The sequence below is a fragment of the Cupressus sempervirens genome, chromosome 1 (assembly GCF_028749045.1).
Source record: "Cupressus sempervirens isolate cs-2001-9-10 chromosome 1, ASM2874904v1, whole genome shotgun sequence".
In the NCBI taxonomy this organism is placed as follows: domain Eukaryota; kingdom Viridiplantae; phylum Streptophyta; class Pinopsida; order Cupressales; family Cupressaceae; genus Cupressus; species Cupressus sempervirens.
In genome coordinates this window covers 392,664,508-392,683,883 of record NC_143118.1, presented here as the reverse complement: position 1 = coordinate 392,683,883, position 19,376 = coordinate 392,664,508, and the positions used below count along the sequence as shown (strand labels likewise).

General features: G+C 36.0%; 1 protein-coding gene across 1 annotated transcript in view; it reads right to left on the bottom strand.

Annotated features, from left to right (window-relative positions):
• The window catches only part of VPS41 (vacuolar protein sorting 41), a 49,163-nt gene extending 35,844 nt beyond the window's left edge, over positions 1-13,319 (bottom strand). Inside the window, exons 1-12 of the mRNA XM_089826730.1 lie at positions 12,833-13,319; positions 10,531-10,800; positions 10,158-10,337; positions 9,813-10,076; positions 4,634-4,763; positions 4,450-4,540; positions 3,627-3,729; positions 1,394-1,500; positions 1,223-1,316; positions 940-1,095; positions 750-812; positions 511-576 (exon numbers count right to left, since the gene is read on the bottom strand). Coding sequence (XP_089682856.1) covers positions 511-576; positions 750-812; positions 940-1,095; positions 1,223-1,316; positions 1,394-1,500; positions 3,627-3,729; positions 4,450-4,540; positions 4,634-4,763; positions 9,813-10,076; positions 10,158-10,337; positions 10,531-10,800; positions 12,833-13,243 — 1,935 coding nt within the window. The 5' untranslated portion in view covers positions 13,244-13,319. The remainder of the gene's footprint in view (positions 1-510; positions 577-749; positions 813-939; positions 1,096-1,222; positions 1,317-1,393; positions 1,501-3,626; positions 3,730-4,449; positions 4,541-4,633; positions 4,764-9,812; positions 10,077-10,157; positions 10,338-10,530; positions 10,801-12,832) is intronic.
• Between the last annotated feature and the right edge of the window lie 6,057 nt (positions 13,320-19,376).

Sequence of the window (19,376 nt, the reverse complement as noted above, 5' to 3'; positions counted from 1 at the left end):
TCTGAAGTTAGTCTAATGTTTCAAAACAAGATTTCTATAACCAACTGTGTGGCCACCTATAAAACTCAAAAATTACCATTTGAGTATTTTTTATTTATACTCAAAATAATAAACCTACTTCCACTAGTTTTTTAGTTAGCTTAGTCCTAATAAACCTACTTCCACTGGTTTTATAATTAACCTAGTCCCCTTTTAGTATTTTACTGAACGGATGATTAATAAAGATCAATGATCATTATGATGACTATCAATCAAATGTATTGCAGAGTAAGACATTGTCATAAAATTTGAGCATACTCTTGAAAAAAAATTGGAAATTGTAGTTCTACTGTCCTCATCGAATGTATAAGGAAATTCCTAAGACAGTCTTCAGCATGCCAAAAAGGGTAGTTTGGTAGTGGTTTGGCCAGGTAATTCTTGAAGTTCTGTAGGAATTTTTTTAACAAGCAAAACAGAAGAATTCAGTAAACTCATACTCATTGAAAAACTCAGAGATTATAAGTCTCACACCTTGTCCTGTAAAGAATCATATAGATTGTGCTCCTCGATAAATTCAAATATGCCAGGCTTCCTCAGCTGTAATAATGGTTATGTAATGTTAGGTCAAGCATTAATCTACTTGAAAGATCAAATTAATAGCATGAATCCCATGTAAAATTTCCAAATATTCTACCTATTGCTCATAGGAATGCTCTTTAGTGAATAACAATTTCAGGTTTGAATAAAATTCAAGTTGCAGTAACACATACATCTGCATATATTGCAAAAGCCTTCTCATATTGTTTATCAGTGACATACAAATCAGCTAGAGCCTGCACCCATCAAAATAATATTTGTAAAAACAAACAAGCTAAGGTTACCCTCAGGGAAAGAAAATTTAAATAATTTGGGTTCAAAACCATTGTTCAAGATTAATGTTAAAAAGTTTGTAAATGCTACCTCTCTCAAAGTGGGAGTTGTGGAGCTCATATTTAACTGTGGTTCAATAGCATCAATGACTGTGGATGCGCTATATATAGATGATGGCCAAGTTTGAATTGTTGACAATAGTTGTTTATGGAATGCTGGATTTGTCGCTAGAGCTATGAGAGCTGCCTGAAAGAAAAGATATCAAGATCTACTGCCGTCCAAAAAGGTGTAATCTTTAAAAATAAAAATAAATTCCTCTTGTTTTTAATTAGAAAAATCCAGACTTCAGAATGGAAATCAGGTTTTTCCATACCTCATACACAGTATCCCGTAGTTGAGGATTGTAGGTGGGGATGTAAGGTACCAAAAGGGGTAGCTGCCGATCACGTGCAAATTCAAACACCCATCTGTGACAAAGAGTTTAAATTATTTCCAAAGGTTTAGCATAAGCAAATAATCACATATATACCAGAATCAAAAATACCTCTCCCATGCCGTTGCAGATCCATGCAACAATTTTGGGCACAAAGCAGCTGCTTTAGCATATTGCCTTTCTGAAAAAACCAAGAAATGAAGGTATTTTGAACCCACCTGCAGGAATGACGTATGAAATAATTACTAATGTGGAAAGCTTGACAAACTAAATGATATGACAATAAGTTTAAAAACAATATGTACATCTAGAGCTTGCATTCCAAATGGTGACTCTTGGACTTTCATTATAGCTGCCAATTGGATTAACTTAAAAGTGTGCCTTCTAACTTGATTAGAAGTTGAACATGTTGTATAAAATGGACATGTCAGTGGGGAGGAGGAATCCCACTTCATAACTCATTCAAAAACAAAGACTAAATCAGGGAGACTTTCCAGTATGTCTAATAAATAATTCTTACTTACAAATAATTGTTAGCCACCTAAGATGTGATCAATCTAGCTTAGGAGACTGGTCTGGGTTTTATGGTCAGAATCAAGACATCAACCTAATATTCTGAAAACTCCGAGGTGGCGATCTATTATCCCTTTGGTTGGAAAGTAGTCCTGTGCCAGAGTGATTTAATCACCATAAGGAAAGACATCAGATACAGAAGCTCGACAAGGTCCAAGTTCTCACTATAGCATAAGAAAAACAGTGGAGGAAACATGTTAAGCCATTTGTTATGTGGAACCCCCCTTCAGTGGTACTTTGTTTTAATATCATATTGCCTCAAGTCTAAAAAACCATAACAAAATCTAGACCAAAAAGTGACTTGCCAATCCACCTACATCCCCATATGTGAATTGGCAAGGAGATTTATGTTAATCTAATAGCTAGCTCAGATATCTTTTCTATAGATGCCTATTAATCAATTAGAAGGAAATAGACACCGTTTTTCCAGTCCTAATATTATAGAAGCATGTAAATTTTAAAACATAAGACATATACTAACAGTACCTTATATAATTTCTTTTGCATATCCTCATTTAAAGATCCAACTTCAATTGGCAAAATGAAAATTACACTTTTATATAATTAAATGGGGTGCTTCAAATTGAAATATTCATCAAATATAAAAGAAAGGTGTCCTCTAGCAAGGGGAAGCCTACTCTTCAAATCAAATGTTAGAAGCTAGAGTGATCATTGCACCAAAAGATCGACCTATCAATGCCCGATACAACCACTAGATTTATATAACATAGGAGGTGGTTAAGCCATGTCAGAAATCCCTAAGGGGAAAATTGGCAATTAATCCAACAATTCCCCCCTCAGCGTTACCCAAGGAGATTTGAACCTATGACCAAGCTCTGATACCACTTTTTAGAAGCTAGAGTTGCCGTTGCACCAAAAGGTCGACCTGTCAATGCCCGATACGACCACTAGACTTATAGAACAGAGGAGGCGATTGAGCCATGTCACAAATCCCGAAGGGGAAGGCTGGCGGTTAGTCCAACATCAAATTCACGCAGACATCATAGATTCCACTTTTCTCTTTCTAATAAATACAATTTAAAGGGCCATAAGAATCAGCTTGTTTCTATGTCAGTTAGATTTGATTTTTTCTTCTATTAATACAGTTACTCTTTAAAGGGCCATTAAAATTCTCGTGCTGCTTTATGTCACTTTTAAAAAGTCAAGGTTTTTTAACCATATGATTACTGTATTTACATATTTCTCTTTAACTGATAAAATTTATGTCCAAGAAGTTGAGATCAAGTGGTTAAATGCATTGGGTTTTCATTGTGCACACCCAAGTTCAAATACCCAAACTGACACCTAAAATGAAATCCTAAGAAATGACTCTTGATCATTCATTGTTTGGCTTCTAAGAGCATTGTATTGCTTTTAAGAAGCTAAGAATTAGTATCAGTTGGCCTCAGATGCTGCTATAAAGAAGTCACCTTTTTAATAAACCGGAGAAGTAGTGTTTGTAGCTCCAACATGCCTAAATGTTTGTCCATCTAATGAAAGACAATGTACATGCCCAAATATTTGTCCATCAAAGGAAAGACAATGTTACAGTCTCCAAAAACCTCCTAACTACAGCACCTAATATCAATTCAATGCTAAAGATAACAATTTTCCCATGTGTATCTGTTGCAGTCTTCACAAACCTCCTAACTATAGCACCAAATGCTAGTTCAATAACAATGCTAAAGATAACAATTTTCCCATGTGCATCCCAAAGTAGAAGTGACTTTCACAACCAATTTATTAAGTAACAACTCACAACGCTGCTCACCTCATCAAGAAGTTCGATTCGGGCTTTTCCAGCTTCAATTGCAGCTAATGCTTTTTCATGCTGTTGATGTTGAAGAAGCCAAGCTATATGGTCATCTGCATCCCTAAAGTAACAGAAAAGGTGCTATTTACATTTTATTTGCAATTGTGGATAGACAGGCTTCACTACAATATACACATACAGTACACCTTACTAAAACTATTACAGATCCCAGTTGTCCAAAAATTGTTTACAAACAACATATCTCTGACGAAACTTAGAATTCTGTTGAGTCTTATCACACAGATATAAAATTAACTTCAAGACTTCAATTATTTAAGGTTGACTAATCCAAACTAAAATGTTCTGAGGATGACTCCAATAAGCAATCACTCATGTGAGCATGTGGAGATATTATGTCTCATACTGAACCCTTCATAATAGATAATTTGAAATTGAAATAGACATTACTTCAAGCAAAAAAGTATAAATAAGTGCCAGAGTGCATAAATCTTGTTTCCTACAAAGAGATGAACAGACAATAAAACATTGTGGATTATTTATGCAACTAAATTGAGCACATTGTAAATTTCAAGCCACATAGATTATCACGAAGAAACAAAGAAACAATAAAAAGTAAGAGATTGCAAAAAATGATATTCTCATGAACGTTGAAAATGACTGACCCAAGACAATGGAATCAATTTATACTTTCATGTTAGCATACACTCTAAATTTGAAGGAATATCTTAAACCACAGAACCAATGTCATGTGATTTTAGTGAAATAAGGTGATAGTGTTTAAAGAGGATGATCACCCTTTCAAAAAGTGGCTCATACTGACCTAGGCTTCGCAATGATTACACCTTTAGGAAAAACTATATAGTATAGGGGTTCCTCCCCAGGAGCCCACTGCCCTCCTGCACCACTGTTTCCTGAAAGTAAGAACAAAAAGTACAAACCATCCAGTTATAAAAGCTGAAACTCCTATATGTGCTCACAATAATATCTGGTTGTTGATCAATTACCTGAGAAAGAAGCATCGAGAAGATAATCTTTGGCCTTGAAATGCTCAAATCCATTTATTGGAAGTTCATCTGTTGCAAGGTCTTCATTTTTCCAAGTAATTATATGTACCTCTGGTCTTTGGGCACATCCCTGTCTTGGCAAATTTTTCAGTGTTACACACAATTTAGCTTTTTGGTTTCAATAAGTACATAAACAGTCCTAGCAGCTTCTTCAAATTGTTATGCACCATTTAATGAAGGAAGCACCGAAAGAAATTACCTGAATTATTTAATGCATCAATCATTGAATTGCTAAAATAGAACCAAAAAAAGTTTATTATAGTAGCAATTAAAATTGTGTTCAATTTACATCAATAACTAGATACGGACAATAAACCTTTATAACAGCCTTATCTAGGTGTTTATCATACACTAGAATCTATATGTAGACATATAAGATTTCTTGATAATGTCCCTCATATACATAAATATCAAGGTAACACGGGTACAAGGGTACTTGGGTACTTTAGGTTCAGGTACAGCTATTTTTCAAAACAGAGGATAGAGGTACGTGGTTATGCCTATTTTTTTTCTAATTTTGATATTTTATAGAAAATCTGAAAATATCAGTCATGAGTCATGACATTGAGCTTCCAAAACAAGAATTCTGAAAATCTGAGACATAAGCCAGAATATATATGCTGAATGTTTAGACTTTCGATGCATAAGAAAGAAGGCAAACTTTAAATAAGAACTAGAAGATCATAAATCTTATAACGACATATTGCAAATGATAAACTTCTAGTTCTAACTTGAACAGTAAAATTCAGAAAAGGTTTAGTAGTTTACTGTTAATCAATGTTGTATCAAAATTTCAAACTGATTTCATATTGAATTAAGCTTGATAAACAGCAAGCTGATATGCAAATGGAAAACTGAAACAAAAATCAGACATCTGAATCTATGTGGCAGTTTTTTAACCTTTTTGCAAGGGGGGGAATTTGTGAGCTGACATAGCATTTCCGGCTGCAGGGTACATACCCAGGCAAGTACCCTTCTTATTGAATGATCACTTTATGACAACTCTGACATATATGCTAAAAATATTGTTCACAACCTGAATTACGTAACTGAGAAAATGTATACAACATTCTATACACCTATAGAATTCATTCAGGGTGGTAAAGTTTGCTCAAGTCCTTGTAGTATACAGAAAGTAATTAAATGGATATTACTCCTCCTATATAATGAAGATATATATATATATTATGTAGCCTTCTGATATCGTCAATGATTGTATGCAGATTTCACACTTCCAATTTCCTTCTACAATCTATACTTAGTGGTATACACGTTGCTTCTATTTTAAGTATCAATTCGACTTTATTTTATGCCTACCATTATCAGATATGTATGCTTGGGATGCTTGCATTGCACCATTTAAGGATTACAAATGCAGCCATGAATTTGGAACTTGGTAATAATGTTAAAAATCTTTGTGATTAGTAGCACCTGGACATGGAAAATGGGATTGTTGCACTCTACGCGTACACATCCAATCTATCGAACAGAAGACCACCAAATCTAGATAAACAACTCACAAATATATTAATCTGAAATGTTGCATCCCATTAGACCTAATTCCGCATGGGCATGATCTCAAATAATATCAATAATGTTGCCCGAATAAATAAATACCTTGCATTTCTGAATTTTGAGTTGCAGATTTTTACCGCTAATAACCACCACAAATTGCATTCACACAATTAAGTTTAGCTGTTCAAGGTAGGGGATTTGATCCTTGCTTACCTCAGGAAGGAGAGGCTACCCAAGGGTCAGCCAACTAAGCTACTCATGAAGAAGATAGACCCATTGAAGATTATGCACAAATATGGCAAGAATACTTATGAGGTGGAGCTTTCACAAACAAGTCACCAAAACTTTGCACAAACAGGTGGAGAAGTACAAGGCCAAAGTTGATCGATCAAGAAGAGATTTGCAGTTCGAGGTAGGGGATTTGGTCCTTGCTTACCTCAGGAAGGAGAGGCTACCCAAGGGTCAACCAACTAAGCTACTCATGAAGAAGATAGGCCCATTGAAGATTTTGTACAAATATGGCAAGAATGCCTATGAGGTGGAGCTATCTCATGATTTAGGAATCTCACCAATCTTCAATGTTTGTGATCTGTATCCTTACAAGGGGCCACCTTTAGACTTAGGTCAATCCACTCTTGGAGCTTTGGAGGATGAAGTTGCTCCATAAGTTGTCAAAGTTGAAATTGCTTAGCAATTGTTTGCACAATGAGCATTTTAGCCCGTTTGACAACTCGGTGGTTGAGTGTGAACACCTTGACTCTAGCAAACATCCGAGTCCTAAATCACCCCTCAAACTCATCCTATCCTAAAATACCACTATTCCTCTATTCTAAGCCAAAATAGCAACTTTTAGCAATTTTTCCCCTAGTGAGCACTATAGGCTCTTACAACATATGGTTGATCCACCATAGATCAAACCCATTGTAATTTACTCCACACATCCAAAAACATCTAAAAGCATCAAAAAGAAAGGTGCCTTGCACCACACTCCCCTGGGACAAAAACTCAAGTCCCTTGAGTTAGGAGGTCAGAATGTCTGCCTCTGTCATCCAAGTAGCCTCAGAATCAAGTAGTCCTTGCCAGTTGATGAGGTACTCTTTATAGTTACACATCCAAAAACATCTAAGAGCATCAAAAAGAAAGGTGCCCTGCACCACTATCACAGGTAGCAGACAATTATCAATTTCTCAATTTTCTAATTTATAGACCATGAAAAAATAGATCATTATTTTAAGAGATTTTCTTGTTCGTCCATGCATGCTCTTTAGATCTACCTTCTCGTTTGTAAGACTAATTTGAAGGAACTTCACTCTGATACCATGTTGAAGAAAAGATCTCTGCAAATGTTGTAACACTTCCATTTTTTTCTGTGTTACCGATTTGAATGGATATAAATATGTGTAAAGGAGACATTTCTCATGAAGAGACATGTCTCTATGGCAATTTATAAGTTAATAACCATTTAAACAATATTAACATTAATATAAAAACATCTATATATATATATATATATATATATATATATATGAGAGTTTGTCTAATTGATGATTGACCAATAACCATTGAAGGATATATCTCTAGGTCAATTCAATCCAACCGAAGCTACAACAATAACAGAATTCATTTGCCCAAGTTTGTGTAATTATTATATGAGCTTTGTCATTTTAGAATTTCAAACTAAAAGGTGGACCCAAAGGCAAGAGTATTGTTCTTGGGGATTTTAATCCCACATTGACAATCAAAGGCCCTTTTTACCTATTTATCTACCTCCACATTCATATGGTTGGTTGTGAGTTGTTTATTGACCATACATGGAGCTTGTGTTATTTGTGAAGCTTGTTGAGGCAAGTAGATATTTATGTTGCCAACAGCTACTTGGCACCTAATTGTGCCATCAAGACCTCCTCAGCCCACAGGGCTCATATTTTTTCCCCTGATGTCCAACACAGTCACATGGAGTGACCAAATACTACAATTAGGACCCTGGTGCTCTTGAAAGTGCCTATTATGGGGTTATTTTCTATTTTTTGCAAACAAACACCATTTTTTGCAAACGAGCTATCAACTAGAAAGCTCTTTTCATTAACTTCACAGTGAACAAGGTATTTTTCAGTTGTATTGTTGTTTGATGTGTTTTTGATCAAGTCTAATTTTGGTTTTGCTTAGTTTATTGTCAACAAAAGGGGTTGATTGTTTATGTTATAAAGTATAGTTTATTGCTTTCTTGTGTTGATCATGGATTTGCCTAAACTAGATCCTCTAACTCCATATAATTATCATAACAAAAATTGATATGAGAGAATCTGTTGTTGAATTCGCAGTTGAAGCGAATAACTTCTGGCCAAGGTCTGAAACCCTCAAGTACTGCAAAAAAAAACAGGAAATGGTTTGATCAAAGAGATAAAGCTCTTGGTACATTCATTATGTCTATTTCTCTTGATTGAGATATCATGTTGTATCTTATAAAAGTCTTAATGAATTTGAACTACCTTAAAGAGTCCCTCTAATAGGCCAGATGAGATGAGAAAATTTCAATTGAAGAATGAACTGATTAGTCTTAATCCTAGATATTTTGACAATATTTGGGATATCTTGACAATGCTTAATTATCTTTGATTGCAGTTGACAGGATGAAGGGAGGGTTACTGAAGAGGATAAACAGTTGATTTCTATTGATTCTCTCTAAGCTAGGTCACAATTTATCAGTATTTTTTTCTGAACTTTATGCTTGTATGGATGCTCTAGATAGCGCACACAAAATCCTTTACTCAAAGGCTTTTTGATCACGCCCTTAACATTCATCTGATTGGATACCTATCTCATTGGTATCATGATTCAAGTCCTTTATGCAAGATCACTCTGTTGAATTGCATTATTAAAATATCCTGTTATTATATTATTGAGTTGTGTCCAAATCAATTCACAAGCAAGTCATCACAATACACTCAATCTTGAGGGTTGTTATGGAAGCTGGTAACAAGGACCTTTTTGTTTGTATTTTCATGTTCATTGCTTTTTTATTTTCAAATTTTCCGTGCATTCATTTAGTATTTTAGCCCCCCCTTGTCAGTTGGTTGTCTATTTTAAGCCAATAAAGATACGTCTATAAGATCTTGTTTAATTGACCTTATTTATGTCCTTTAAACTCTTCTCTAATTAAAATTATCTTGTAAACATATTTCAAGAAAAAAATCCATTCATGCCCATTAAAGTCTTCTCTCATTAATTATCTTCATATGCAATCCAGTCCAGAAGCACTGAAAACATATTTTCATGAATTGTGGAAATTACTTGGATTTCAAAATTTTATAAAATTATATTGCAAATAAAATTTTGAAGAAATTGTTGCAATGTTTCTCTCTTTCATTACCTATCTTTCTATTTCTACATATGTACAGAAGATTATTTATTTGTAATTGAACAAACAATATTCTCTATGCCTACGTGTACCTATATTTTCAGACTAGCATAGTTGTTTTCAAACAAACTGAAATTGGTTCAATAAAGAATTGTATAAAAAGGATTGTACTCTTTCAAATTTATGAATCTGTAAACATAGCAAGAAATGAATCCTCAGGCGGCTAAAGCAAACAAGAATAATAACCTGTCGTGATGGTAGAGCGTTCCCAACTTCATTTTCTCCATCTTCCCTATCAGGTATATATGCTAGAATAACTAGAGCATCTCCATATGGTGCAAGTCCAGAAATGAAATAAGTCGTCTGAAATACAGCCACAATATCAACATGTCTTGCACCAGTATATGATGCATACTTCCTATCTGTTACATTGGCTCCTCCATTTGGTTTGGAACGAATAGCTGCAATTTTCACAGATGTCCCCCAACCTATGACCAAAAGTGTCTCATCCTGATTCATGAAAACAGTCAGGAGAATACATGAAGTACTTACAAATAATTATCAGTAAACTACACCATCCCTTTCTCTGACCTGCCAAACAAGATGAGGTTGTAAAAGCTCTGCACGTGGACAATTATCTGGTCTTGCAATATATGTAATGCGTTGGTTACTTGCAGTGTCATAAATTTTCACACCAATATCATTTGCCCATGCTAAAAGACTGCTCTTCCATTTCACTGCATGGATAGGGCCTTCTCCAGAGTGTAAAACCTGCAAATAGATGCAGGGAAACATTACTATAGTTATTTTCTAAGCAAATTGTCCTAGTTTATATAGTCAATATTAGATCAGAAGCAATGCCTAACAAACAATATAACTTATATATTTATGGCAATGAAAGCTTACAAAATCAGATGTATGTGTGAGCTCCTAAATTAATGTTGTAGTTCTTGATCAAACTAACCTGATCACGGTATCCTAGCCATCCCTTTGTGTTAAGTAAAAGTTCACCAGCAAGACCCCCAGCAGAAAATCTCTTAGATGTCTTTCTTGCATACTCTGGATCAAGAGCAACTGCCTTCATAGGTCGGCGGTATTCAAACTTTACCTTTTCATCTGTGAATAAACTATTTACAACAACAGATCCATCATCTGAGCAGCTCCCAATATACTCACCATCTAAATCGAAACTGAGATCATTCACCGTAGCATTGTGAGCTGGAAATTCTTTAACCTGGCAACCACAAAAAACTAGTTGTCAGAAGTCATAATCACCATACATATGTGATGCTAATAGTTGCAGTCAAAATGGACTTCTCCAAAAACAGTAATGTTCTTCAACTTAACAACAATTCTAACAGACCCTAACAATACACTTATATAACACAAGCGCAAAGAGAAAGCGAGAACCAGCAACAATTCCAAGACCATGCAAATAACCAGCATTCAAATTAAAAATTAAGAATCATGTGAAAGGTGCTTATGCAGAAACTTGGAAACCAAGAAAGAATTTGTGTATACCTATCTATGTTATGCTTTAAAAGAAATATCCAAGTTCACAGTAAATGCCTCTTCTGTTAACCCCTAATGATATATAGTGAGTAGTAGTTTAGTCAACTACTGCCATTACTGTTACCAGTGTTGGCCGTTGCCCATGAATTGAAAAACAGATTAGATTTTACTTTTGTTATTGTTTTAAAGAAGTCCAGACATAATATGCATTAACATAACTGTAAAAATTAGGAGAAATGGCAAAGTCAATGTTAAAAATTTGTCCCGTTAGCAATTACACACTCACACCTCCCAATTAGGTGCTGGTAGAGCAGTAATCCGCTGCACTATCCAATGATGACTCGGTAGGCCAACTTTTGAGGAGGCAGACGTGGTGTGGTTCCCCGACAGTCTGACTTAATATGGAAGCAAACAGGGACAAGTTTAGAAAAGCATACCTCAAAAGTTTGTCATATCACCATTTTTTTAAATTGACTTCCATTCCTAAGCATTTCTTGAATTACAATTTGGTTTTTTGAATAAGAGAAGAGAATCAGCTTAGGCTTAAGGCATTTCAGGACAGACTGCATATAAAAGAGAACAATCTGCTCCAGGAAAGCAGCAACTAGATAGAGATGACAAAAACTGAGTGAAGTTGCATTAAAATGACATAACCTATAAGCCAATCTGTTAGCTTTTAGATTTAAACCTGCTCTTGCCGGAGATTTTTGGAGCAGAAATAGGTCAATAAATTTTGACCATTGGTGACCGCAGATGCAGCTAACAGCCGCAATATGCCAAAACAAAAACTTATTGCATTTCATTGACATACATGAGTGGGTATCCTGCAAAATTGAAAAGAATTTCAGAATACGCATCACTCAGCCAGGTAAACAAACCAGACTTTTACTGTTATATTCCTTAAAATGCTCCGGCCAAATTTACTTAAACTCTGACTTCTAACAGTCAAACAAAGCCCATTTTTACCCAGCAAAGCGGATGTTCATCCAACCAAGATACTAGAGAGGATCCCCAATCACTTGAATAGGTATTTGCAGACCAATTACCAACTCGATATTCCCCCAAATGGTAAAATATAAAAGTAAGTTTTGCAAATTGAATGGAAACAGCACTTGCACACTAAAAATTCACCTATTCATCCACAGCCAGGCAATTTATACGAAACGCATCAAACAGAAAACAAACCAAACTTTTAGTCAAAAAATTCGTTTTAAATAGCAAAACAAAGTAATAATCATTCAACCTAGACAGTGTGTGGACGAGTTTTACCAGAAAATCGAGGTCCAACAATCGAATGTAAGTCAATTTTTCACAAATTTCAATCAGAAAATCTGCGAATTTCACTTGATATGCAAACTCAAAATTTTCATAAAAAGTAAATTCCAAACGATCGATATTATGGCTGAGCTTCCGGCCATGTATATCAGCATTGTTCCCAAATTTTGCCCTCACATTGGCCGAAAAAATTAAAATTCCACATTGGACACAAAGTGAAAAGTGAAACGATCCAGCTTCTCTGGCCAGAATAACTAACCTCGGCACACCAATCGGAAAATCAAAAAAAGCACAAAAACCCAAATTTTGAACAAATATATCCATCACACACAATCAAAGTTCATGCGATCAAAGCTACGGGATGGGACTCCAAACGACGAAACTCTAATTCGAAAAGGCTACAACATAACAAATTCTTACGCTTAACATAAAAATCCAACCTCGATCCACCGACCATTGCTAAAAACGAAACCACCCACCTGGTTGCCCTGGCAATCGAGTATATGCACAGTGCCATCAAGCGTCCCAAGTGCGATCATGCGGTCGGAAACCGTTATACATGACGCCGCATCGCTGTGTAACACAGACGAAATGCTGCCCCCCATTTTTTGATACTTAAACTGGGGCTCCTCTTCTTCCTCCTCATCTTCTTCCTCCTCCTCCTCTTCAGGGCAATCGTCTTCGTCATCGTCGCGCTCATCATCGCCGTCAACGCCATCGTTATGATTATTATTATTACTGTAAATCAGAGAATGATTCTGGTCATTATCTGAGTTCGCTTCAGCGGTGACTGCAATTGGAAGCGCCGTGGTTTTGTTTCCGTTAATACGAGGGATCCCACCGCCACTGTCGCCATTAGAAGCAGCATCCTCGGTCGGCTCTTTCGCCATGGGTGGGTGATATTCATTTCACTGCTCTGCCATCTCTGTAAAATATCAGTCTACTTCACAGTGGTGTTGTGTGCATGAAGCTGGAATGCGCGGTATGGAAGGGAGATTTATGTGGAAGCATAGGGGAAATCCAAAGAGCAATTCGGGCTTTTGCTTTTGAAAGTGGGGCCTAGTTGTTTGAACACCACTTTTGAAGGGCGAACAGGGTGAAGTTTCTCGGTCGGGGGAACGGGAATGAAAGGCTCTGTGAGGGGTTAATGGGTCTGGACTCTACAGGCTTCCTGTTGCAGCAGTTTTTACTGTCGGCCTTTTAAGGCATCCTATATTGTGGGGTACTAGTCCTGGGACTACTGCGCGCCAATTCATAAACGTCGTCTCTAGAAGCGACGTTATCATAAAATTCCCTAGTTCCGTCTTGAGAGGGATTTGGTTTTTAATTCGTATGATGTTTTCTAGGAACTATTTTTGGAGAGCTAATAATATGGTGAAACAATGATGTTAAGTGGGAAAATATATATAATTAATGTATGAAAAATGGATTTTTAATATTTATTTTATAAATGTCTGCAGTTCCATGGTTTTGTTTTTGTGGTTTCAAATTTTTTTAAAAATATAATAACAAATTAGATTTTTAATAATTTTTAAATTAAATAACATAATATTTACTAAAATCTTTTAAATAGATCAATAAATATTATTTATTCAAATTCAATTTATTAAATATGAAAAAAATCATTTTAAAAAATCTCATCAAAACTAAATATTCTATTAACTAAATTATAAAAACTAAAAATTAATATTTAAACAAAAATTAAACTAATATTAAAAAGTTAAATTAACATAATTTAAAAACTAAAATCTAAATCAATTTTAAATATGAAAAGTTAAATAAATAGAAATAACAATATGAGGTAATGGAGATCATAGGTAATTATTTTTTAAATAAATAGAAAAAGAAAAGTAGAGATTTAAAATATAAACTTATGTGAACAATGAGATTATTAATAATTTTTAATTTAAATAACATAATATTTACTAAAATCTTTAAAATAGATTAATAAATATTATTTATTTAAATTCAATTTATCAAATATGAAAAAAATATATATTTTTAAAAACTCTATTAAAAAATCTATTATGAAAATTAATAAGAGAAATAAAAAACTTACTTATATATATTTTATATATATACAAAAAGTCAAGAGATATCCTTCTGAGGCGCCTATTGCACTGAGTCTAATTATGAAAATAGGTGCCTCGAGAAAGATATCTCTTGGCTTTTTGTATATATATAAAATATATATAAGCTAGTAGTAGTCACGAAGCAAAATTAAAGACATTATCATAGGAATATATAATATTTTATGGTACATCATATATTTTATGTGTTTACCACAAAATATGTTTAATGTAACAGATCCCCTTTGGAAAAAAAAAAATGTGTTAGCACTTATATGATAATTAATACAATCAAAATATATATTTTTTATTCAAACAATTAGAATTAAAATTAGAGTTTCAGTTTGCATTAATGGTAGCATAAATTTGTATTGTTAAGGTTAGATTATAATTTGAAATAGAGAAAAGGTCATAGTAGGGCTTTTATATATATATATATATATATATATATATATATATATATATATATATATATATATATATATATGAGAAGAAAAGAGTTATCAAAGCTTTATTTTTAATAATATGTAATTTTTTAATAAATTATTAAATTAAAACATCTCTCTCACACTCATGTCTCTTTATCCCTCATCCTCTTACTCTATGTATACCTCATGTCTTACCCTCATCCACTTGTATCGCTCTCTCACATACTCCCTCCTATGATTACCCATCTCTCTACTCTCCTCAACACCATATCCATCTATTTTTTGCCTCAATTATCCTTTTTTTAATATTTAACTCATCTCTCTTTGCTTCTCCTTCTAGCTTTCTTCAATCCCCCCCACCACCATTGCTTCCACAATATGACCATCTCTCCCTCCTTCCCTCCATGGACACCTATTACATGTCATAATTATTCTCTTTATCTCTCTACCTCATTTGACTCCTCATCCCCATTCTCTCTCTATATGATTTATCCCCTTCCCTCTTCTCCCTTTCTTCCATATCCATCCCCCTCTCACCTTCTACTCTCTCTCTCTCTCTCTCTCTCTCTCTCTCTCTCTCTCTCTCTCTCTCTCTCTCTCTCTCTCTCTCTCTCTCTCTCTCTCTCTCCCCCTCCCTCCCTCCCTCCCCCCCGCACGCGTGCGCACACACACACACACACCAATTCTATCCACTCAATTCCCTAATTATTTTTTCCCTCTAGCTCATCTATTTCCCCATCCCTATTATCTCTTTCTACCCTCATCTCTACCCCCTCTTCTCTGTTTATCCTACCTCCTCCCACCCCATCATACCATTTTTTCCCCTAATTTATACCATATACCTCGCTCTCTCTCTCTCTCTCTCTCTCTCTCTCTCTCTCTCTCTCTCTCTCTCTCTCTCTCTCTCTCTCTCTCTCACACACACACACACACACATAGTATCTTTACTGCTAACCGTCTCTCTTAGTATCTACTTCATGTCTCACCCTCATCTACTTATTTCATTTTCTCTTACACATATTGCCCTGTAATTACATCTCTCTCAATATATCTCTCCTTCACACACACACCCCTCCCCCTAATTAATCTCTTTCACTCTCTCCCCTCCCTCATCTCACTATTTATTTCCTCCATTTATGTGATCTCTCTCTCTCTCTCTCTCTCTCTCTCTCTCTCTCTCTCTCTCTCTCTCTCTCTCTCACACACACACACACATGCCCCCTGTCTTGTGTCTCTGTATCTCTAAAGTTCTCTATCTATGTCTACCTCATGTCTTTCACCCTCTCCCCCTTATCTCACTCTTTCTCTTTATCATGTCACCTTGTGTTATTTATCGCATATGTCTCTCTCACCCTCACTCTTAGTTTATATTGCATTTCTCATCCCCATCCCCTTCTTTCATTCAATATCACATGTCCTCTCTCTCTCTCTCTCTCTCTCTCTCTCTCTCTCTCTCTCTCTCTCTCTCTCTCTCTCTCTCTCTCTCTATTGTGGACTCAAGTTATCCTCTTTCTCTCCATATCTCATCTCCCCCCTCCCCCTTTTTCTATCTCTCCCCCCCCCCCCTCTCTCATGCCTCTCACCCTCGCCCCCTTATCTCACTCTTTCTCTCTATCATGTCACCTTGAGTTATTTATCTCATACATCTCTCTCACCCTCTCTCATAGTTTCTACTTCATTTCTCACCCCCCCCCCCCCCCCTATCTCTCTCTCCTATACTTTCCTCTTCTCATCTCCATCTCCATCTATTGTGGACCCGAGCTATCCTCTTTCTCTTCATATCTCATCTCTCTCCCTCTCCCTATTTCCATCTCCCCACTCTAACCATGTCCTCTCTTTCTCGTGTCAAAGGATTGACTTTACTTGTAAAATTTGACTTCATTTTTTAATTTCATTTATATTACCAAATTTTATATAATATTTAACAATTTTCGTCTAATTTTTTTTTTAAAAATTCAGTTTCAAAAGTTTATTGTTATAGTCATAACTTCATTATCTAATCACATCATTAAAGTTTAATTATATTAATTTAATATAATTTAATATTTAACTTTAATTTAACTATTCAACATTAATTTACTAATTAGATATACAAATCATAAAATTTAAAATTAAATTTATTAAATTTCAAATTAAGGAATGTCTATAATGAACTTAAAATAATAAATAAATTTGAAATATAAATTTTGAACAATCACCTAAAAGATCTTATGTGCAATAATTTCCAAAATGAAATTTTATTATTTTGAGTAGTTCATAATTTTGACTAATCTAATTCTATTAAAATTTATATTTAATTATAAATTATTCAAGGAACAAAGAGGAAATGCATACTTATTGTGATCTTCTTTTTTTTTTTTTTTTTTTATGTGAATGTGCACGTGATATAATATATGGACACTTGTGAGTCGAAATTTTAATTAAAAACATTAATCTCATCAATATTGTAATTTAATATTAAAAAACAGATAAATAAAAAAATATTATAGAAACATAATTATGTTTTATGTTTGTAGTCTAATTTTGTTTAGTTTTATTACCATTAAAATTTGAAATTGTACTATATAATCTATTATCAAATGTACGCACGCGCGCACACACACACACACATGCATGCACACGCGCACACACATGCACGCACACATGCACACACACGCCCACACACACACACGCATGCACGCACGCACATGCACACACACACACACACACGTATGCATGTACGCACATGCACACGCATGCACGCACACACATGCACACGCACGCACACACACACACATGCATGCACACACATACTTACACACGCGCACACATGCACACGCACGCACGCACATGCACGCACACACACACTTATGTGCGCACACACATGCACACGCACATGCACACAGACGCAGACACAGACACACACGCGCACATGCACACACACGTAGACACCCACACGCACACGCACACACACATGCACGCACGCATGCACGCACACAGACACCCACGCACACACATGCACACACACGCACACGCACACATGCACGCACACACACGCACGCAAACACCCACGCACACATGCACACACGCACTCACACACACATGCGTACACACACGCGCACACACACATGCACGCACACGCACACACATGCACGCACATGCACGCACACATGCGCCTGTGTCACACACACACACACATGCCCCCTGTCTTATGTCTCTTTATCTCTAAAGTTATCTATGTCTACCTCATGTCTTTCACTCTCTCCCCCTTATCTCACTCTTTCTCTCTATCATGTTGTTTACTTCATGTCTCACTCTCTTCTAGTTATTTCATTTTCTCTGACATATATTGCCCTATAATTGCATCTCTCTCAATATATCTCTCCCTCACACACACACACACACACACACACACACCCTGTCTTATGTCTTTTTATCTCTAAAGTTCTCTATGTCTACCTCATGTCTTTCACTCTCTCCCCCTTATCTCACTCTTTCTCTCTATCATGTTGTCTACTTCAAGTCTCGCCCTCGTCTACTTATTTCATTTTCTATGACATATATTGGCCTATGATTACATCTCTCTCAATATCTCTCCCTCACACACACACATACACACACCTCCATATCTCTCTCTCACATGTGCGCGCGTGCACACACACACACACACCTCCCCCTAATTAATCTCTTTCACTCTCTCCCCTCCCTCATCTCACTTCATTTCTTCCCTCCATTTATGCTCTCTCTAATGTCTCCTTATATCCTACAATGTCTCCTGATGCCAACCTCATGTCTTCATCCTCTCTCTCTCTCTCTCTCTCTCTCTCTCTCTCTCTCTCTCTCTCTCTCTCTCTCTCTCACACACACACACACACACACACACACACACACACCCTATCTTATGTCTCTTTATCTCTAAAGCTCTCTATCTATGTCCACCTCATGTCTTTCACCCTCTCCCCCTTATCTCACTCTTTCTCTTTATCATGTCACCTTGCATTATTTATCTCATATATCTCTCTCACCCTCTCTCTTAGTTTCTATTGCATTTCTCATCTCTGTCCCCTTCTTTCATTCAATATCACATATCCTCTCTCTCTCTCTCTCTCTCTCTCTCTCTCTCTCTCTCTCTCTCTCGTGGACCCAAGTTATCCTCTTTCTCTCCATATCTCATCTATCCCCTCCCCCTTTTCTATCTCTCCATTCTTAACCATTTCCTTTCTCCCCCCCTCTCTCTCCCTCTCACATGCCTCTCACCCTCTCCCCCTTATCTCACTCGTTCTCTCTATCATGTCACCTTGACTTATTTATCTCATACATCTCTCTCACCCTCTCTCATAGTTTCTACTTCATTTCTCACCCCCCCCCCCCTCTCTTGCCTATACTTTCCTCTTCTCATCTCCATCTCTTCATATCTTATCTCTCTCCCTCTCCCTATTTCCATATCTCCAGTCTAACCATGTCCTCTCTCTCTCTCTCTCTCTCTCTCTCTCTCTCTCTCTCTCTCTCTCTCTCTCTCTCTCTCTCTCGTCAAAGGATTGACTTTG